Source organism: Ostrea edulis, chromosome 7 (genome assembly GCF_947568905.1).
Source record: "Ostrea edulis chromosome 7, xbOstEdul1.1, whole genome shotgun sequence".
Taxonomy (NCBI): Eukaryota; Metazoa; Mollusca; class Bivalvia; order Ostreida; family Ostreidae; genus Ostrea; species Ostrea edulis.
The window spans coordinates 54,765,219-54,789,457 of NC_079170.1; the positions used below are offsets into that span (position 1 = coordinate 54,765,219).

Sequence of the window (24,239 nt, forward strand, 5' to 3'; positions counted from 1 at the left end):
TACGTGTAAAGAGATATCTTTAATCTGCTACGTGTAAAGAGATATCTTTAGTCTGCTACATGTAAAGAGATATCTTTAGCCTGCTTTATTTTCTTCTGCATTTGTCATTGTCATAACAATTACTATTTGAAAGAAGAGTTAGTATAAAAAGAGCATTAACTATTGTGAGACTATACTGGAAGAGTTACCAGATTTAAAGAGAAAATCTTTCTTGTTTAGAGATAATAACAATCTATAATGGCAACAACCATCCAGCCCTCTTAATTTGAATACTTATCAAAATTCCTCAATGATTGGGCTAGTAAATGAGACATATCTGTGCATCCAAGCTTTTATCAGATGCAGAGTAATTTCTTGATTTCACTTTTATTAAGTCGTACTAAGAAGTAATGCAGGGTTCACATATGTTTCCAAGAACTGCATGTTTCTTAGAATGAACTGTCTAATTGCGTAATCCCATGACACAACATTTCCACAAATAACAAAAACAAACATGACACCGACTATTTTCTAACTTATGTGAAAACTAATTATTTTCCAATATCATTCTTTAAGATTCTACTTATTATTTAAAAAGTCTATTTGCTACTGGATGTCTAGCAATAAATGTTTTGGAAATAAGCAATTATTTCTGAAAGTGTTTTATGTGGATATAAAATTGACTGGCCCTTTAACGGTTGAATTCTTAACGATTCAATTCTTAAATTTGGGCCAGTCATTTTCATATACACATACTGGTCCAAAGGGACATTAAAAATTCTCAACTGATCAGTAAAAATTAAGTTGATAGTCCAAGTGGCCAGCGAATAAAAACAATTATTTCTAGCACTGTTGCATATTAATATATCTAATCATGGCACAGTTGCTCCAGAGAAACAAGATGTGTTTGTGAAACACAAATGCCCCCGATAATGGCCAATTCCGAAGATGGCCAAGGTCAAAAGGACAAATATCTTGGTACCAGTAGAAAGATCTTGTCACAAGAAATGTTCATGTACAATATGAAAGCTCTAATATTTACCATTTAGAAGTTATGACCTATGTAAAAAAAAAAATTAAAAGTAGGTCAAATGTCAAGGTCAAAAGGTTTAGTACCCACAGAAAGGTCTTGTCACAAGAAATACTCATGTGAAATATCAAAGCTCTACCACTTACTGTTCAAAAGTTTTTAGCAAGCTTAAAATTTTCAAAAAGTAGATCAAAAAAGTAGATCAAACTCCAAGGTCAAGGTCACTGGGTCAAAAATGTTGGTACCCACGGAAAGGTCTTGTCATCAGGAACACTCATGTGAAATATCAAAGCTCTATCACTTACTGTTCAAAAGTCATTAGCAAGGTTAAAGTTTCAGACAGAATGACAGAGTGACAGAATTACAAAATGACAGACAGGACAAAAACAATATGCCCCCCGATCTTCGATCTCGGGGGCATAAAAATCACTTGGCTTTATAGCTCAGGTGAGCTAAAAAAAACTCAACAAGTTTCCTTTGTAAAGTAATCTTGTATAAATTTCTACAGAAAACAGCAGTCAGTAAGAGCTATTGTGTGATTGAAAGTGATAGTGACACCTGATTACATCAAGGAATTTAGTGGTACTGTAAGCAATGGAAGATTTCAAATAATGCAGATTTCATTCACCACTTTTCTCGTTCTAAGTAATACAGAGATCTAAAACATTTAATGTGTTTAATAATCATCAAAATCTATTACATGCAGGATATGTACTCTTTCTTCAGGTTTTAAATTCAGTGTACATGTACATGTAAGACTTTGATCTTCTACCTGTTACTTTGTAAATAAAACTTCCAAAGCTCTGCTTTTTTCAAAGAGCTTTTTTTTAAAACACTATTTGTGTTTTTGTGACCAACACCCCTTATGAAAATGCAATATTCCTGTGTCAATAACCCCATGAAATAAAACGAAAAGACACAATTTTCATGAAAGGTGAAATCTCACACCAAAAAGTAATAACACATAAAGCTCTCTGTTCCTTAATCAATGTGGAGGAATAGCTGGGTAGTAAACTAAACAAACAGCTCACAAAATCTTGATGAATGTATTTGATTTAAGCGATAGACAGCCTGACACATCTTACAGTGGCCCGATATTTGTCTGACCTTGTTATAAATTTTTGTGGGAATGCTTGCAAAAATGTTCATGACAATCCAGTGAAACATTTAATATGACAATTACATAACTGCGTGTCTGACCTACATAAGGTTTCCAGTTATTCCCATGGCTTGGATGTGAGAATACAATCATGTACATATCCCTGTTAGAAGGCTACCTACCTAATCCATGGAGCTCAGTGAAATTCACCCGGAGATTGGTCAGCTTCAGTAAATCTTGTACCTTAGCATCATAAGGATTCTGTATCCTGATAAATGGTGGAAGGACTCTGAATATCACCTAAAAACAGAGGAAGAACAATGTCAACTAACGAACCTAAATTATTTATAAACTCAAACACAAATATATATAGGAACAGGTCGTCTGCACGAGTGCAACAGACTTATGAATTATTACTCTATTCAAATGTACAATAAATCTTTATTTTCACTTAGTTCATTCAACATTCTATAATAGAAAAACGTAATATCAATAACAACGATAAATACATGAAATGCTAAAAGAAAGATGGGTGAATGGGGTCTGTTGCACGATGGGCAGCAAATTCTTGAATGATTTCACTACTTTAAACCTGTATTCAGGTAAACTTTGATACGCACAAACCAATCAAGAACTAGCTGTTAATATAAATGCCGACATTCAATACAAACTCAGATGTTACCTGTAACATTTATAAATCAGTGTTCGAAATTAACCATAGACCGATAGACTTCAGAGTCTATGTCAAATGACACTGGTCTATGCCAATTGTAATTGAGATAGACCAAATTGTCAATGCTGATTTTCTAGATTTAAAGCAATAAAGTTATCTCAAAGGACCCTGCATGGTTAGTCAATGTCTGATAAACGTTATGAGGATATTGTTATGGAAATGAGAAAATATGCTTTCTAAGGACATTAGAAATAAATGAAAATGTTTTAAATTTGTGTTGTTGTTTTTTTTCCAATTTTGTGGTCTATGCCAATTCAATGAAGTCTATGTCATCTTGTTTTGGCATAGACCCATGTTCTATACCAAGTTTTAAACAAATTTCAAACACTGATAAATTATATATTAATTTCCTTAATTCATATATTAATTTGGTGTTTGAGAAAATAAGTTTTAAAAAATTCAAAATGTCAAATAGAATTGAAGTGTTCTCATTTGAAGTTATAGTTCTGGATTTCACAGTGCTCAAGAAAAATCGGCATGATCTATGAAAATTGGGGTCAAGTTCAAACAGAATTTCAATGTCATCAAACATTAGCAACGCAAAAGTACCAAAACATCAGTGTTATAAAGTATCCTTCAGGTCTTAGAATTTTTATTTAGATAGGAACAAATTCTTGCTAGATTTTTGTCAGAGTCTTTTAATGGTTTCTTTCAGAATGAAGTAAGAGCTATTTAGGGATGGAGAAAAGGATGAATGAAGATGGAAAGAAGGATGGTTGAGAGCTGTGATAAATGGTTGGACATGCATACACAAAATAAAACACCTGTGTAATTTCTGGCACTCTATGGGTTTTTTAATGAGTTTTAATTTTCAGAATAGGATACCTTGAGGATCCACGAGTACAATAACATATGCTGTGTTTGTGCAATAATAAGCATGTGTAATTCTAATCCATTTTAAGCCTTCAATGCACATTCATATATTGTACCTAGTTCACATTGTTCTGCATTCAAAACTTTAACAATAGATGTATATATATCATATTTAAGTATTTGTATAAAATTGAATAATCTTATTTAAATGTCAGACAACATCTATTATACATAAAGCAAAAACAACATTCCATGTTTGTTATGAAAACACTCTATCTGCTTATTAATTATTAATCAAAGATCAAGGCCAAATGTATGGAGCTAAGGGCATTAAAAATTGCCATGGAATGACCAAACTAGAAACTGCTTTTTAAAAGGTTTTGAAAATTGACCAAAAATACACAGAGCATTTATTACATAATGCACTTACTGTACATTCCATTAAACCGAAATTGAATATATATAGACACATTGGCATATACTATCTGTCAAAAGTCTGATATATCAAGGTCAACATGCATTGTGTCTGTAATGAACAGAAATGTTTTAGTAATATGTGTGGCAATATAATGAAAAGGAAAAACTCTAAATTTAGAATGCAACATTGTGTACCATTATGCTTCATATCTGTCACATAAAGGGTTCACAAATTATTGAATGGACAATATTATCTTGCGTCCAGAGTAGTTTGAACCTTAAAACTTTTTTGAGGTCATCTACTCCTTAGGAGTTCAATTAATTGTACCATTAAGTTTGTTGTCTGTTAAGCAAAGGGTTATCAAGATATCTTACCATGTCCAGTTTGACCCTTGACCTTAGAACATGTGACCCCAAAATCAATAGGGGACATCTATCAGTGTACCTTGTTTGATGTCTGTCAAACAAAGTGTTCTCAAGATATTGAGCAGACAGTAACTTCCTATGTCCAGAGTAGTTTGACTCATGACATTTGACCTTGTGACCTCTATATCAATAGAACCATCTACTCATTAATGAAAAATAGTATTATAAGTTTGATGTCTGTCACCCAAAGGGTTCTTAAGATATTGAGCCGACAACACTTAAATTGGTATGTTGACCGACTAACAGGTGCAAACCAGTATGTCCCTTTTCAAGGGGGACATAAATGTAAGTTTCAAGGCAACATCAAATTCCATTCAATATTTTGATCATTGATATTATACAAATAATATTCATAATAATCAAGATTTATTTTAAAGAGTACATGACCCTTATTTGTATGAGGTCAATGGTCAATCTACTCTGCATGGATATAGGGAGATATTGCTCCTTCAATATCTTGAGAACCCTTTCAAACTAGCTTCACACAGGATTTAAGCCCCAATACTTTGTAAAAGGAAACAAAAGCCACTGATTTGCCCCTCTCAGATAATGTGTGAAGCTGACCCGAGCAGCTGCTGATACAGATAAACTGGTTCCTGTCTGAGATAGCTACAAACTCTAGCAACATTCCTATTTATATAGCCTTGGGCGGGGCTCCTATTCAATATAAACTTGTGTAAATATACTTAGTGTTCATTTTCTGTACAGCTTCCAAGAAAAATGCTACGATTAGGAATAAGAACTTTATAGATCTTACACATGATATGACCATTCTGAAGAGTCTCAGAGAGAAGGTAGATGGAATTCTTGCTTTCCTTACAGCCTACTCAAACAGACATACCAGATTATATTCTCTCCTCAGTTCCTAACTACATGTGTGCTGTGATTTATTGACTGTTGACAAACACATAAACCAGACACAATGAATAAACTAGTATTATAAAGTGACAGTCAGAGGGCTTTGTGTGTGCATACCACCCTGAATTACTGTCTGGTTTCCAACCTTAAGTTTTTGACACCCGGTTAACAAGGTCAGTGAAAGAGGATCTAATGATATCTGACCCATTAAGGATTAAATACCTCTCATAAAATTGAAAGATCGGTTCATGCTTAACCAGTTAAAACTTTCAATGTACAGAAACGAAAGTACACAAATCTACATATCAGTCAACTGCTTGACTGTATAGAGATAAAAAAAAAAGGGGGGAACAAGCTAACTGTTTAATACTCCAGGAGTTTGAATTTTAAATAAATTAAGCAGTTGCATCTGTTTTCATGTATCTGATGCATGCCTGTAACCTGTACGTTTTAAGTTCTTTGTCTTCATGCTAGTTTAGCATTCCAGGTGGGTTTTTTGTGATGTTTATGGCTGTGTGACCTCTGAGGTTGCTGGTCAGCAGGTGGTCAATATACACCTGACACAGAACTGTTTTACCTGGCAGGTATCAGGTCAAGGTGTATACTACCTACAAAATGTTGTTCTTTCTCCTGGGTCATTTCAGTTTTCAATGGTCACTTGAATGTCCATGGACAATTTAAATAAACAAGGTTTACCATAATCCAGCCCCAAATCTTTCCAAATATTTAAAGTCCTTGTGGTTACAATATCCCACACATTGAAGTTGACTTGTGGCTTCACAGTTCTCATTATGTACCCTCTTGTTGTCTAGACAACATGTACTATTATGTATACCTTAACTTCCCAGATTTCCTACATTCTAACTTGTCTTTCAAAATCTGGAGTGCAAACTCCAATGTCAAGTTCCTAATGAAAAAAGTTTCTGACATCAGCTGCTGAAAAGTACTGTCACATTCATACCATGCATCTTACATTATCTACCATTTCTGAGATGAAATGTTTCTGGAGAGGTGACCTTACAGTATGTACCAGTCTGTATCTGTATGTGTACTCCGATTCACCTGGTAAACAGGCCACTTGTCAGTCATCTCTGCCAGTCCCAATGTTTACCCGTATCTTTGATTACCTTGTTTTACTATCAAATTTGTTCTGAAATCATTGAATTTATGTAAACAGATGTTCAGATATTTGTGTATTATGTCTTCTAAAAAGGTTGTATAGTATACAAGGTATATTTGGGCTTAAAATATGTTAAATGTAATCTGCATTTTGATTGGCTATAAATGAGCATTAACAAAGTGGAATGCTTTCGACTTTGGTTATAATACATATAGGCCTACATTTGCAGCCCTTCATCGGCAATGTTGACATCTTCATATGAGTGAAAGATTCTCAAGATATGAGGGACATTAAACAATATACAACCAACCAAAACTATAAACAGGCAAATATGTCTCTCATATTCATCAAAATTATTGAACAATACATGCAGCTAAATCAGACAAATTTTGAAAAACTTGCATATTTGTTTTTAAAATCCTTTACCATTGTTTTGTATTGTCCAGTTTACATGACCTTTAGCATTTTGACCCCAAATCAAAAACTCTAAGGATGATCATTTTCGTAAAATCAGAAGTTCATGCCTGAGGTATAAATGGAAATCAGTTGTAGTCCGAAAACTTTTCTTTTATTAATTACATGTAAATGTCATGTTGATCTGACCTTTGATCGTTTGACACAAAAATCACATGATCCTTGTCCCCTGAACTCACTATTCATGATTGTTGTAATTAAATAAATTCAGCTTCTGCAAGTGATTAAAACTCTAAACTGGACAAGGTGATTCTTATATATATATCCTCCCCCCCTCCTCTCTGATTGTAGAAGGGGAGGGTATAAAAATGTATCCTTTACTTAGATTGGTATGCGTGTGTTGAATAACTATTGGCCTCCAGAAGCAAGTGACCTTAACTCTTCAAACAAACACAATTACAGAGCCATTTGTTTATCTGAAACACAAGGCATCTGCAGTCTAGTTCGCTGCCAGCCATCTGCATGTTTCAACTTCACATTGTACAAAAGTCAAGTTACAATGGTCTCTTCAACTTTACAAGCTGTACTATGTAGGGAAAATACCCTACACTCACAATTCAGCTCTAAAACAACTGAAACAGTTTAAGGGTTTAGAGCTACAATGATTCACGAACTTTTTGATTCGATTTTGATTTAAGCCATTCAATTCAATTATTTTTTATTCGATTTACGAGCTCACTATATTTGAATAGTACCTTAGATAATCAATATTTACCTTCAATCACAATCATACACTGGCAAACAAACATTATATACATTTAAAGGACACATTTTAAAGCTATATATATCAGAGTTTTTGAAATAAAACAAATTTACTGGTCAAGTGGACCGGTGAATTAATGAAATTTACTGGTTTGATAAATATTTACCAGTCAGTATTTCAGTTACTTTAATGAAAAAACAACAACAAAGAAACAAAATGAAAATTTAAAACAAATTAATGTTCAATGTTAAGCCACAATATCCAGGACCTCAGGGTAAATTCGGTCCATTTGGGACCATCGTGGTGGTCTAGAGGTAGAGTGTTCACCCCGCATGCGAAAGGTCGGGCTTCGCATCCTGGCCGCAACAGATCTAGTCGTTAGACAAGGTAGTGACAATTCCATCGCCAAACACTCGGCATCAGGTGTGAATGTATGGGGTCCTCGGAGATGACCTTAAAAACGGATGTTCCGTGTCACAGTAAGTGTGGCATGCTAAGGAATTCTCACTCATCAATGGCCATAAGCACCGAGCATAGGCCTAAATTTGGAGCCCTTCACCAGTATTATACGGTGACGTCTCCATATGAGTGAAAAATTCTCGAGAGGGACGTTAAACAAGACACAATCAATCAATTGGTCAATTTGAATGACATCCATGTGGCTTTTTGAATAAGCAGACTGGTTCTCCAAGGACTGCAAAGGTGCACACATCTGTGCGAAACCTGCAGGGCTCGAAATTAACATATGCCTGTCAGTCTGTGACTGGTTAAAAGTCTGGCGGACTGACTGACATTTGTTATAGTCAGTCCGATGGGACTGGTTAATTTTTTAAAGCATCATTTTGGAAAATATACTTTTGAAATTTTATACACACATTTGGCATGCTGCAATCTGTAGATATCAGACGAATCTGATTCTTAAATATAAATCCCACATTTAAGTGCTACAATATTGTCTGAGGCATATTGAGTTAAATTTCATTTTAATAATATTAACAAAATATGTTTAATTATTTCTGGAAAACTCTGTTGGACTGGTAAATTTTTCTGCAGACTGGTTGAAATTATACCCCATCAGTCTGGTTGGACTGCATGGTGACATAAAAAGTTATAGCTTCAAGCCCTGAAAGCCGGAATGACCTGCATGCCAAATTCCATTAAAGCTCACTGATGCATCTGTCAACACTGAACAAAATATGGCATATATATACCTCTGATTAATCGATAAAATGCCTTTTTTGTTGTTGTTTTATCGGGTGATGCTGATATCAACCATTGCAGAAAAAATTCAAAAACAGGCATTAGGGGGTTATGCAAACTTTTTCTGCAATGATTGCTACCTTCATTATCCAATAAAACAACAAAACATTTTATTGTATATTTATATTTGTATGTATTTCTAAAAATGTAAACTAGATTTAAATACTAAAATATCAAATCGTTGACCCATTCGTTACTTTAAATGGTCAGCCAATGCAACCTTTGACCATGACGACACTCCATATTTGGTAATGATTACGCGGACAGGTGGTAGTAAAAACTGGATCAAAACTAGTTTACAACAAACATGTATTCATTGTCTAAGATGAAAGCAATGTCAATTTCAAAAGAAATATAAGTATGATAAGAGAAATGATTCAGTGAATGTAAATATTGAAATTTCAATCAGTGAAAAAAAAAAGAAAAAAACAAACAAAGGGTTGAACATTCTTAAGTAGATGTGTTATATTATTGACCATGACATTGGATTGCAATTCGGATATCATAAACCATGCTAGGTTTTGTTACTATGTTTTCTGTTGTTGGATTCAGTTCTGGAATAAATAAGGTGAAAACGTGCTTGTGAAGTTATGTGTCAGGTGGCTGTATTTCTAATAGCCAAAGAGGGTTATTTAACATGATATTGATATAAAGTTCTTTAACTATTTAAGTATTCTCCTTGAGACTTGGAGAAATTAGATATAATACAATATCACAGAATCAGTAAATCAAATACAAATCTTAAAAGCATACTAAATGCTAGTTTTACTCTCAAAAAGTTGTTTAACCACTCAAAGGCACTCATATGAATACAACAAATCATTGGGAATAATCAAAACAAATTCGCATGTTATCTGAAATTTTACTACCTATCTGACACCAAAATACTCCCACATCTTGGAGTTATGCAACTTAGGAACAACTTTGAGCAATGGATTGTGATCATACCCCTCCAAACTGTTTGTTTTAGTGACCTTTATTAAAGTGTTGATTGGATGTTTTTCAGCCAATCAGAAGTGCCGTTGAATAGATATAAAGGAAATTATAAATAGGCAAATGATTTATTCGTTTATGTTGAACCGAACTGAATTTGCTCAGTTATGAATCGAGAATAATTTCAGCTTACAGAATCGCGGTTACAGTGAATCACTGCACCTCTATCAGGGTTTAGGAGCATTTTTTTTTAAACAAAGAAGTGCTCACCTCTCCCTCTGTCGATGGTACTTCATCAGAATAACGATCATCACAGATCACCTCACTCAAGTCCCTGGGCGGCCACCTCTTTACACCTGGCCATGATTCATCACAGCGCTGGGCAAAATATCGGTAAACCTTCCACGTTTTTCCGAAGTCATAGGACCTCTCAATTAGCAGAGCCTTTGGTCTGAAAGTCTTAAAAGTCATGATAAGATGAGTGAAATGAAACTCAGCCTCTAAATCCAACTGAAGGTACACTTGTTGCTTGCCATTTTCTGCCTGCCACCATCGCAGTTTTCTTTCGCGGAACGACGACACAATGTTACTAATTCTGTGACTGTTCCGTCGGTACTCTGACCACGACTCACGGGAGTCACAAGTAAAACACTTAGTGTCTTCTTCTAAGTGACTGACGATGCAGTAGTTTTCTGGTCGCTTCAGACCACAGGTGGACGAGGCAGTAAGGTTGGCCTCGCGTCCTATAAGTAAATCACCTGTGGCAGGATAACAGCTGCCTTGTTCACATCGTGGCTGCCTCTGTGAGTGAGATCCTAAAATAAACATAATAACAAAGTACTAAAACACATCATTCATTCACAACTAAATGTTCATCAACACGACAGAACTCAACCTATCATGTACAGAACAAAACTAAAAAAACTCAACCTATCATGTACCGATCTCAACCTATCATGTACAGAACAAAACTAAAAAAACTCAACCTATCATGTACCGAACTCAACCTATCATGTACAGAACTCAACCTATCATGTACAGAACTCAACCTATCATGTACAGAACAAAATCAAAGAACCCAAACTACTGTATGGTTCAAAACTTATTTCATTGGTCCTGACTGCAAAGATATTATACATTATTACTTAATCTTATCTAGTTGAAAATTTGTATGTATCAATTCATACTCTGAAAGAGTTTGGAAAGGACTTAATTCATAAACCCAAAATCTGCACAATTCACCATTTCTGTTTCATCTGTCTGTAATTTATGATAAATTAGTACAGACTTGGAACTAATTCAGTTGTTGTAAACTCATTACTTTGGTTGTTATATTATTCCAAACTGAACACCAATTCTTAAAAAACATTTACTTTAATTTCATATCCAAAATTTTGTATTTTGGTCAATAATTCAAAAATTTGATCTCTTACTCGCACTTTTCAAGTTCCAACTTGAATTTTGAGACAAGACTTTGTAACGTTTGTGCAATTTGAAAAACTGACAATACTTCCAAGACAACTCTCATATTGAATATGATTTAAGTAAGTAAATTTCAGGTGGAAAAAGGTAAAGTTTAACACACTGTAGCTGAAACAAGCACTATGACCCCCAGTTTCTCTTCTCAGTTTCATAACACCCCCCCCCCCCCCCTCCCCACACACACACACACACCTCCTTCCATGTAAAACTTGAAAATATACTTTAAAAAGATTGACAATACTACAAAACTCAGGAGCAAACCTCTTTAAAAGTATAATATCATTAAATTGTAGGGATCAAAATCACTTTGATTGAATTTTCTCACTTTGCATGAAAGTACCAAACCATAGGGCTACTGGTGTGGCACCTTCAAAACTTATTCATGAACTGGTATATCTATCTATCCTGCATGATTTAATTATCATCATGTACTGGTATATCTATCTATCCTGCATGATTAAATTATCATCATGTACTGGTATATCTATCCTGCATGATTTAACTATCATCATGTACTGGTATATCTATCCTGCATGATTTAATTATCATCATGTACTGGTATATCTATCCTGCATGATTTAATTATCATCATGTACTGGTATATCTATCCTGCATGATTTAATTATCATCATGTACTGGTATATCTATCCTGCATGATTTAATTATCACCTTGCAATGGATTTGAAGGGGATTTACGTGTGATGGTACATGTGTGTGGGTGAGTGAGTGCATGCATTGCAATATAAAATATATTGGCTTCGAAGTATGCCCAGTAAAGATATCTGCTTGGCAGTGCTCTTTTCTACTCATGATGATGCAGTAGTTTTCTGCTTGCTTCAAATCACAGGTGGATGAGGTATTAAGATTGGTGTCTATGAGTAGACCCACCCCAATATGACTCTAAACAGACAGACTAGCAGACAACTGCTCAGTCTAAAAATTGTTATTCTAATTGAATACGGTGTACAGAATGATTTAAAGCAATACATTTTCTGTACTTGTTCTGACAAAATTCAGTGAATCAAAGAACAAGACCCTGACATAAGCCACACCCTAGACACTTACACCTCACTAATTCAGTAAGAAATCAGGGGCTATTGTGTTACTCACAGTGTAATCCAACAGGCAAAGTGGCCTGGCATTCTTAAAATGACTGACATACACATACTTATCGCAAACAATCTGGGGCTCTCATTACCAACAACTTTCAATACCCTGATTACTCACATTAAATTTAACATAACACGTTTGTCAGAATGGCTGGTTTTCTTTTTATTTGTGTCTATTAAACCAACTTATCTTAATAGGGTATTAATGCATCTCTGATTTTTCTGCATAAACCTCCAGAACATGCAGATTACTGCCTTTCATATAGGAGGTGGGATTGCATCAGTGCAACAGGATGCCCAGGAGTTCTAGATTATCAAATGTACTCATTAGGGGGTCTACAAATGTACTCATTAGGGGGTCCACAAATGTACTCATTTGGGGGTCTACAAATGTCTACAACTGTGCACTTCTAGAATTTCTGCAATGCATCAATTTCTAATAGGTGAATGAATTAAATAATAGTTCTTCTATGCAGGTTCATGCTCATTGAATGCAAAAAAGAAATAAAATAAAAACAAAATAAAAAACACCAAAACATTCTGGGAAGGTCTTACAGACAGGGGAGAAGGTTCAGAGTTCATACTTACTTGTACTGCACCATTACTTTGCATTACATATTACATAAATGTTTGATTATCAGAAGACAAAATGTTCAGAATTCAATTATTCTCCTCATCGTGCACTTGATGCGGAAATGATTAGAAACTCAAGCATTTCCTTTGGACTCCCAAGCTTGAATTCATTCACGAGGAAAACAAGATGTCTTAGTCAAATTTCTCAATGGCTATTACATTCAGCTTTAATAGCTTAATGATATACATACATGTTGATTTAACATGCTTCATATGAAGAGGGTGAAGTGCTCTGTAGTAGATGATGAGAATGTGTCGGGCCTGTAAACAATAAAGCTGTACACATCACATATAACAAAAGATCCCTTGTCACCATATTGTATGGAATGCAAGTCTAAGCCAAATCTGACTGCTGAGAAAAATATCAAAACCGTAACACACATTCTAATAATAAAATCTGTTTGTTTAAGGACTAGTTTGATGTGATAATCTGAGTGATCTGCTGGTGATGGGAATGAGAGCTGGCAGATATCTGCCTAATAGTGACATTATCTGACACTGCGGAATGACAGTCTGACACGTCTAGCTACTGAATCTGTTCCCACAGCTCAGAAAACAAAATGTTGCTCGTCTATCTAGATAATTAATGTACAATTTCATTCACAAGAGAGAGAGAGAGTTTCATGAGGAGATCAAAAAGGTGTAATAGTATTTAATCAATATCAATTTTCTGTTTAACTTACTGATCAATACTTTATTTATAACTGGTATTCTTCAGCCAATGTTCAATCATAATAAAGTCTGAAACTTGATGTTTTTGATTTTTGTTTTCTACACATGTAAAAGACCTTTAAATTCTATGACCTACAGCAATGCTATCACTATTGATTTTATGACTTTAATTACACATTCAATATGAACATTTACTTTTCCACATTTTGAAATGCTTGTTAAATGCACCAAAAGAAATAAGCTCCCTGATCAATGCTGGTGAATTCACAACAGCTCTGATTCATCAGGTGTTTTATTTTCTTATTGTAGGTCATTGGCATGACTTGATTAACTTTTCTCCCAACTTTATTTACATGGCATTAATCACATTAAAGAAGGTAATAAGAGTTACAGAAATCTATTGGAGAATGTCACCTGGTTAACAACAGTGGGGGTATAGAGTGTACAAATGAACCTTTCAATGTGTACTGGTGGAATTTTTTTTAACCTGAAGTGTAACCAGTGCATGCAGATGTTATGTAAATTTAATTTTATATGTATGTCAAATACAGCACAAGATTCATTCACTTGTGCAAAATGCAAATATCTGCCTTATGAATTTAAATACATAGTATACTAAATAGATTTGCATGTCTTCTGTTATTTTGATAACATATTGAATGCCACTTTTTCTTAGATTACAAAAATAATACATGTATCAAAATCATTTCATAGACGCCAGTGAATGAACTTGCATAAAATTTCAAGGTTTCCATGCTGTTCATGCTGTTCATCATTGAGTGTGCACATATCTCAAAATACAACCTATTTCAACATGGCACTAATCCAAAACATAACTCACAATTTGTAGAATTAATATCTAAATAATATACTCAGTGTGTGAAAGATAAATGTACATTCACTATTCAAGAAAATTCAACAAACTTTCCACAGAGTAGTATAATAGAATTTGCCATTACTTAATTGCAGCATAGTCACCATGTACAAAGAGTTTCCAAACTTTAGCTTATATATTTCATTGTACTGTGTGTGAAGTGATGAATCAGATTAGGAATTATCTAGGTCAGGCTGAAAAACCTTCCAATCTCCACAACTCAGATAACAGATAAGATAAGAAGGAACCTAGGTGGCTTGAGAAAATAACAGGGGCTTGTCTGCAAATCATTATATCTCACACAATATCTAAGATTATCCTAGAAACTTCCTATCTACCATGGCAAAACTGGTTTCTGACAGATTATCTATGACTAATTTGTGTAAACTGTGCATAAAATCTATACCATGAAAAAAGAGGTCAAATCCAAAACACTTTGAAAGAACATCGACAAAAAAAGTTTCATCTAGTATATAATTAACCTCTATTATGATATGATTGATATATAGAAATATTTTGTTCAACTTCATGCCTCATATTGCCTTGTGGATCCAATTTGTACATTTAAACAACTTTCTGATCATGAATCTAAAAACCCAATTTAACACTGAACATCTTCTCTCCATATACATGCTGAATAAGTAAATACATGAAGAAGATTATCTTGCTGACAATACTTCAAGCAGCTTATGAAGGCACTCTCTCTAAACAGCTCCCCTCTTATCAAGATTCAATTCAGTCTAGGCACACTTCCAACAAACCATTGACTGGCAGAGCTACTGAAAACGGTGCCCTACACATGCTTCTGCCAATTTTCTGAAAATTCTTGAGGCTGAAGTTTATCTCGGAAGAGTATTTGAGCACTGGAAATCTGAAAAATTCCATGCACTATTTCTAGCAAGAAAACAATGATTACTTACCTTTCAATACAAATATAAATAGGAAAACTTTGTAAAATGAACTTGAATCCATGTCCACTTATAATTTTAGAAACAGGTTGTAAAAGTCCCATAAATTTAATAAGTTTTTTTTTTTTCAGTGCACAAAGAATTTGTAGTTCTGATATCCACAGTAACGGCTTGTCCACAGGAACACAGCACTGCTTATACAACTTCTGATGGCTAATGGTGCTCCCTACTCCTCGTGAAGGACAAGCCTATAACATAGATATGCACAAAGCTTATTTCTACTTTTTAAACCACATATCAAGTGGAAACATCATAATTCTTCAAGAGAATCTTTAACAATTTATCTCGCGTTGCATTGCAAGCCCTGAAGAACTTGATCACACATGAAATTAAGCGTTAGTTTCTGCGTAAGTATAAAGTTAATAATTTGTCATTGTTCTCGAAGAAACTCACACAAAAAACACAAACCAAAGAGCTTAATTAAGAGCTCATAATTCACAAATCACATGTCCTCAATCATGAATGAGTAGTGAGCAAATAGTGTCACATTCACTGATTCAGAGACAAAATCAGGACCTTAGGTAATTCATAAACTTTTATTCTTAAAAACAAATGTTGAATGAGCTGCGCCTGAATATAGCTTAAATACTTACCGATTCAGCACCTCCGTAACACCATAGTAAAAATAGTATCGTGTTTCCCCGATCTCACCACTGCCGGAAAGTGGCAATCAAGGAGATTAAATTTACGACAATAGAGCGTTTACGGCGCGTTGCTTTGATAAGTGTAAAATCGTGAAAATTGTCATGAATCAAATATTTAAAGTATTGCATGTGTCCTTGTTGTGTTTAGTAAACAAACTGAAGCATATTTGAATATGATCCACGATAGCGACATTAATGCGCGCGGGATTCAACTTTCAAGATTTGAAAACACAGAGAGAGTCGATGTTCGCTCGTGACTATAAAGTATAAAAGTCAGTAAAAATGTACATAGTATAAATTTATTAATGACTAATTACGAAGTGAGGGTCTTATAATATGTGCTTTCAAATGAGCCTTTTTCAGGCTCACTTTCAGTTTGCACTTGCTTTTGTGACCAAGCAAAGGGGGAAATCGCTATGTAAATCATATACCGGTAAAACTATCTTTCTTTTTTAGCCTAATAACTAGATTTTCAATGTTTCTTTAAATAATTTCTTGTTTAGTAACAAGGGGGGGGGGGTCTAGACGCTCGTGACGTTTTTATGACCCCATAATCGGAGGTTTCATCATTCACATGTTTATTTCTTGTCACAAGACATTTCTTTTTGTACCGAAATTTTTGACCCCATGACCTTAAAATTTGGCCATACGAGGGAATTAAATGAATTAGTGTTTCACAAACACATCTTTAATTGATTTTTTTTTTAAAATAAAATTTATGTTCACCATTAAACTCGGAAATGCCGGCAGCTTGTTTCAACGCCCACCCTAAATCCAGAATAAAGATTGCACAGATATATATATATATATAGGCCTATATATATATATATATATATATATATATATATATATATAACTTTTCAGCGAAGTAATTTGGTGATGTCAACCCTAATTTTCCTGTATAATTGATCTGAAAATTATTGATATTACTCATATAGTTATGTTAAAAATTTTATTGAAGTAGGACGAAAATATTAACAAGAGTCCCATGGTCCTCAGGAATTGCGGACCATGGGATTCCTGAGGTCCGCAAGCCTTAACTTTATGAGGCAGGGGGTCTGGGACCCCCAGTGGGTCCAGGGGGCGAAGTCCCCGAAAGCTCCTGGATTTTATAGGGCTTGAAATATGTCTCCTATTTAAGTCATTTGTACTATTTTCTATCATTTTTAATAAGGTGGAATTAGTAAAATGACGCAAATTTTAAGGGTTTTTGGAAAAAATTAAGTTCTCCCAATAAAGTAATTCAAGAAATCAAAAGATTTTGTCATTTATTTCTCCGGGAGTGGATGAAATTATTGCTTCTTTTATCGTTTAGTACATTTTTCTAAACAAGATTCCACGATTTACTTTCACTTTGAAAATTTTAAGGGGGGAGGCGCCGCCCCCCCCCCCCCCCCCCTTTAAATCCGCCGCTGCTTCACATCGCTCACGTGAATCACTATGACCCTGCTGTTGTTCAGCTATTGTGATTTTTAAAAGATTTCTTTCAATCTATATTCCCATGAAAACAAACTTGACCTCCTATTGTAGTTTCAACCCAGCCCCGTGGGGTCACGACATAACCACGATACAAGGGGAAAAGTGGTATGAAATGTAAGATCTCTCCATAAGGAATCTATAAATACAACACATAAAATCCCTACCTATACAGTTCAGAGGATATTGCCTAAGTTAAATTTTCTTCAAAGTCAGTCAAAATCCAAGATCAAGGAATGTATGTATGAAAGATGTATCACTATTCAAAAGTTATAAACAGGTAAAACTTTAGATTATATAGTTTTAAAATTTGGGTTAAACTCCAAGGCTGCAGGGTCTAACATCATGACAGCAAATGAAGATTAATTAATCTTTCTGCAAAATATGAAGCCCTACCTTAAATACATGTAGTTCAGGAGATATTGCCTAAGTCAAATTTTCTATAAAGTAGGCCAATCTCAAAAGTCAAGGCCACAATGTCAAAAACTTTGGTACCAAAAGAAAGGTCTTGTCACAGGGAATACACATATGGAATATATCACACACCATTCAAAAGTCATGAGGAAGTCAAGTTTTAAAAAAGACAGGACATTCAATCATCACCCCCACCACCCCACCCCCACCCCCAGTCTGTAGATCCTGTGGGGATCTGGGTTAGAATAGGTCCTCAGTACCCCTTGCTTGTCGTAAAAAATGAGACCGCAAAACCGAGGCCCCGTGTCACAGCAGGTGTGACACGATAAAGATCCCTCCCTGCTCAAAGGCTGTAAGTGCCGAGCATAGGCCTAAATTTTGCCGCCCTTCACCGGTAATGGTGACGTCTCCTTATGAGTGATCGAGGGACGTTAAACAGTATCCATTCCTCTTTAGCTACGGGGGCATAATAAAGGCTGGAATCCACAGAGCGTAGGAACATTTGCATTTGGATATGATTTTAATGTGGTCCTGCTAATCTTGAAACAGAATTTGTTTTCATTAATTTCCTGTATATTTTCATATCAAACATCGATTTCCTATTATGGTGCCACCCTATTCCTGTGGCCCCTGAATTGAACAAACTTGATTTTGCACTACCGGAAGATCTTTGCATATTAATATGACTAAATCATTACCCTCGTGTTGAGAAGAATATTTTCAAAGATGTTCCCCTAAATATTCCCATATAAAACTTTTGATCCCCTATTGTGGCCCCGTCCTACCTCACCCCGATGTACTTTCAATTGCTCTACCTGGGAATGTTTGCCTATTAATACGAGTATTCATGGCCCTGTTGTTATTGAGGAGATGATTTTTCCTACATATTCCCATGTAAAATTTTAATCCCCTAATGTGGCCTCACCCTATCCCCGGGGACCACAATTTGAACAAATTTGAATCTGCACTACCTGGGAATGCTTGCGCATTTTTGATTAATCATGGCCCTGTTGTTCTGAGAACAATATTTTTAAAGATTTATCATTTACCATGGAAACCTTTGATCCCCGGCTCCACCAGCTACCCCCGGGAGCTATGATTTGAACAAACTTGAATCTACGCTATGTCGGATAGCATTCATATAAATTTCAACTTTTCTTGTCCTAGAAGATCTTTAAATGACCCGGCCCATCCTATTTTTGACTTTTCTTGATTATCTCCCCTTTCAAGGAAGCATGGCCCTTCACTTGAACTAACTTGAACCACCCTTCACCCAAGGGTGATTTGTGGTTTGATTGGTGGTTCTTGATCAGATATTTATAAAATGCCACAAAATGTTTACTAATTTTTCATTATCTCTACCCAAGCATGCTTTGTGGCAAGTTTGGCTGAAATTAGGCCTGTGATTCTGGAGAAAAAATCGTAAATGTTAAAAGTTTACGAGCAGACTGACGCCGGACAAAAAGTTATCAGAATATAGCTCACTTGAGCTTTCAGCTCATGTGAACTAAAATGACTGAGAATTTAGAAACAAAGCTTTAAAACAACACAGACATGCACACACTTTATGTGTGGCATAGGAACTGCCATAATCGATTGAGATCAAAGTTTTACGATGGAAATTTGAACAAGAAAAGTCTAAAAATATTTGTCTTGTGAACAGCATTTAGCCATTGTTGGTCATGTTAATAGTCAGTCATCAACAGTAATGCAGATTCAGATGATTTGAAATCAGTATCCCCAAGGGTAGGGTAGGGCCACATTAGGGGTTACATTGGAAGTTTTCATTAAATGATAGTATATAGGGGAAACAACTTGAAAAATCTTCTCCTTGAGATTATTATTCGTGATACGAATATGCAAGCATCCTCAGGTGTAATGGATTCAAGTTTATTCAAATCCTGACCTGGGGTGGAGGGGTGGGTTAGGATGGGGCCTCAATAAAGGATAAAAGTTTTACTTAAAGTTCAATTTTATTTCGAATTTCCAAAATTTCGGCTTGAGTATCACTGAAGAGACATTATTTGTCGAAATGCGCATCTGGTGCATCAAAATTGGTACCATATAAGTTTTACATTATGACCCCTGGGTCGAGGCCTCTGCTGGTGGACTGTTAGTCCCCGAGGGTCTCTACAGCCCAGTAGCTAAGTACTTCGTTACTAGCTTGAAAATACGGATGTATATTTAATTGCTGGGATAAAATTTAGAAATTCATTTCAAAATTAAGGATCAAAATTGGTACCGTATAAGTTTTACTTATTGCAAGCATTCCCAGATAGTACAAGTTCAAGTTTCTTCAAATCAGCGCCATGAGGAGTAGGTTTGGGCCATAATACGGATTCAAAGTTTTCCATGAGAATTTATGAGGGTGGGTGGTATTTGAAAATCTGTTTTATATATATGGACCATGTGGTTAAGGTGGGGCTAGAATCGAGGATAAATATGAATATAGCTAGGGGGATATAAGGCTACAAGTCAAGTGAATTCAAGCTGGGTAAAGTCATGACCCTGTTTGGTTTAGCTGGGGCCATAATATGGGTTCAATTTTTTGTGGAGATAATAGAACGTAACATTTTTTTATCTTCTGAAGAGCAGCCAGACCATGTGAACTCAGGTGAGCATTGTGGCCCATGGGTCTCATATATATATATATATATATATATACACCCCCCCCCTCACGAATTTGACGTTTGGACAAAACAACCCATCTGTAGGTGGTGTCCTGTAGACAGAATTCTCATTGTCGCCCTGCATATGCGGCCCAAGTGGGGGTTGAAAAACGACGTTTGTCTACAAAAACCTGGTTCACAGAACTCCTCTTACATTTTATTACAAGTAGCCAATTCATCTCTTGGAAGATTGATGGTGTCCTGTATTTGTGCAATAAGATTTTGGAATTTTCATTTTCATCCTGGAGGTTAAAAAACCCGACGTTTTATCGACCCCCCCCCCCCCCCCCCCCCCGTTATATTTCTTACTGTTTTCATAGGAGAAAATGGTTTGTCATCAATTTAGTTTTATTTAATGATTCCAATTAGTTTCTTTCTAATTCTGTTTTCGTTTTCTGAAGAAATTCTAAAAGACATTATTATCCGTACGTCTTGATTTCCTTCGCCCAAAACATCAGTAATGCATTTAGATATATCACGAAATAGTTTGAGCTCACGGTTTGTCATATTGGATTAACAAATGACGTTTTATCCACAAATTTACAGTTGAGAGAAGGCTGTGTAGTTACCTTGGTGGACTCAGGTTAGGTCCACATGTTAGGTGTGTGTACAAGTGATATGTCATTCAATTATTTAGCCTACATCCTCGTTAATGATGAAACTAGAGTCCCTGGACCGCTGGATACAATAACTTTCAGGAGTTGAACCGATGCTCCACCAGGAACATGTCTTTATTTAACCTACATCCTAATGAGAATGCTAACCCCTGCAATGGTAGGTATTTTGGCTTGAAAACTAACCATTGCTCAAGTCCCTTGCACACATTCACGGATCAGGAGCCGGTCGACGCCGGATGCAAAATTCTAGTCATCCGGGGTGACCTAGCGTCTGTGGGTTATGTGAAGTCCGGGGTGACCTAGCGTCTGTGGGTTATGTGAAGTCGTACGCACGGTCTTATCACGATGCAGACACGGAAAACGCCGGTTTCCCTACGGATAAGCTCGGTAGCTACCCGTACGTCCCCGGAAAAAATCCCAGTCGGTGCCGGCGTAATCACGGAGCGTACGGAAGATCACGGTTTCTGCCGGTCCATCCATGGATGTGTCACGGAAATACGCGGATGCCCACTGATTATCACGGTTTTTCTCCCCTGCGTTTATCGTGACTGTCCGTGTAGTTACCGGGGCTGCTTTCAAGATCATAGCGGCTACGAACATGTAGGTTTCGGTAGCGCTACGATCTTGAACGATGTGCTAGGCTAGCCCTACGTAGGAATAACTTGTTAGCGTTAATTCATGCGTTAAATACACCTAGAGCTAGACTAGCCGCTACAATCTTGAACGCAGTCCTGGGAACATCTGTGTACAAACCGTAAACATCCGTGTTCTTCAGCACAAAAGTTTCGTACACGGATGACCCCGGACTTTACACGGTTACTTCGGTGGCTACACGGACCTCTCGGTTGATACACGGACCTCTCGGTTAATACACGGACTTCTCAGTTAATACACGGACCTCTCGGTTGATACACGGTACCTACACGGATCAATACGGAGGGTTTTCTTCCGGGACGATCCGAGGAAAAAATTGAACATATTTTTTTTTAAAAATTCCGGTTCGGCGTGGGCCCGGACGCCGCCGGATGCATACACGTGAAAGGGGCTTAAAGCTTAGAATTAATTGCCTCACTGGGGCCAGAAAGGAAGTCCCACAGACTTACTTCAACCCCATTTCAAAATATTTTAGATCCGCCAATGTGAAATATGTTGGTCGGACTCAAAGATTATATCACGCGTTTATTCTACTTTTTAAAAAAAAAAAACTTATTTCATTTCAAATAAATTCCTAAGGTTACATGCGTGAGTTAATAGGGAGAAGCAGCCCCTCTGTTCACCCCTCCCCAGCTACAGTGGTAGTCTGTCGCGGGCATTGGGATTCTGGTGGTTCATAAGCCACTCTCAGCTCAGCAGTATGGTAATCTCGTTAGGTTTTCATATCTTTCTTTCTTGAAATTTCGGGTTTCTTGGTATATGCCAAAAATTCGGTTTTGAAGACGCATATCTGCAGACAAATCTCCCCTACAAATGTCTACATTGATTGAGAGAATTTGGCTGAAGAGAACGCGCACTAATGAAATGGGGAGAAACACGACACTCGTGACATGAAATTTCCGGAAGGTTTTATATTATTCATTATCTGTGTTTTCAGAGGCTCGAACAAAGTTTTATGTTGAATCTGGCAATTCCAAAGACAAAGCAAAATCAATTTTTCTTTTAAAAAAAAAAATAGTGTTTTGTTGTTTCCAAAGGGAGGGCGCACACACGAACCACCTTTTGCTTTCGGACCCCGACAGACTGTGGGAGAACAAGAGCTTTTATATAAAAAAAATGTTCGAAGTAGAGTACAGTTACCTCTCTTTAGCCAACGATGTTTTATTCAAAGAGGGATAATTCTTGTGGCCACATAGTATGTGTGTTACACCCCCGCTCTACTCGCATGTCGTTACTACGATTTACATGTAAGGAGGATTACTACATAAAAAATTTATTTGAAGTATGATTTCTCCATGAAAAAAGAGATATAAATTCTAAATTATATAATATGTACTGTATATGGTTTTGTGGTGTTTTTTTCTGGAATAATAAAAAGGGTGTTTTGTTTGCAAAGAAGACATTTTAAAGTCCAAATTTTGTTTGATTTGATGCATGATATAAATATCACCGTGTACAACCCCACATTTGGGGGTGCGGAATAGTGACCTTAGGGGGTACGGAATTCGAAATTTTTTTTACTAGATAAGTCGACATATTTAGCGTGGTTACATCTATAGAGATAAAACTAGTCTTATATTAACATACGACGGAACACAGTGATATCCCCGTTTACTCTTGCTCGTTTCCCACCTTGCAGTTCGGGCTAGAAATAGGTGAACACTTCGACAATGTTTGTCAACCACACGTAAGGATGTATTTGATAGATATTTTGGTGAATTTTTCAATTATGCTGCCACTCCACATAATATAACTAATACGCATGGTTTCTGCACATAACGCTGTAGCAGATGCTTCCATGATTTTCGAAATTTCATGTCAAATACACGGTTATAACCTCAATTTCAGTGTGTACCACTAGGGGGTACAGCTTTCAGTGGAGGTAGGGGGCAATGAACCAATCTGAATGTGATGAGTTTAAGAAAGTGTCATTTGGATTTGAGATTAATATCAAACCATCTTTGCGATGTAGTCATTCTTTGATTTGAAATGTCGCTTGTATGTAAATGCAGTTGGTACATTAACATTTCTGATCAGAGAATTATTTGTTATGTTCTTATATCTGACATCAAGATGTTCCAAAATTGGGTTTCAAAACTGACGTCATCTAAGAAAACGGAAATTGTTTTTGGGCAACGCTTATTGTACCGTTGTCACGGAAAAGATATTTCACTGTATTTAC

General features: G+C 36.0%; 1 protein-coding gene across 2 annotated transcripts in view; it reads right to left on the reverse strand.

Annotated features, from left to right (window-relative positions):
* Positions 1-16,409, reverse strand: part of LOC125653997 (laminin subunit beta-1-like) — a 53,515-nt gene extending 37,106 nt beyond the window's left edge. The window contains exons 1-4 of one of the 2 annotated variants that reach the window (XM_048883716.2): positions 16,177-16,409; positions 15,536-15,771; positions 10,116-10,660; positions 2,291-2,408 (exon numbers count right to left, since the gene is read on the reverse strand). In XM_048883716.2, coding sequence (XP_048739673.2) covers positions 2,291-2,408; positions 10,116-10,660; positions 15,536-15,587 — 715 coding nt within the window. In that variant the 5' untranslated portion in view covers positions 15,588-15,771; positions 16,177-16,409. Of the gene's footprint in view, positions 1-2,290; positions 2,409-10,115; positions 10,661-15,535; positions 15,772-15,976 lie in introns of both variants that reach the window. The other variant, XM_048883715.2, reaches the window with a different exon arrangement.
* Positions 16,410-24,239: the final 7,830 nt, after the last annotated feature.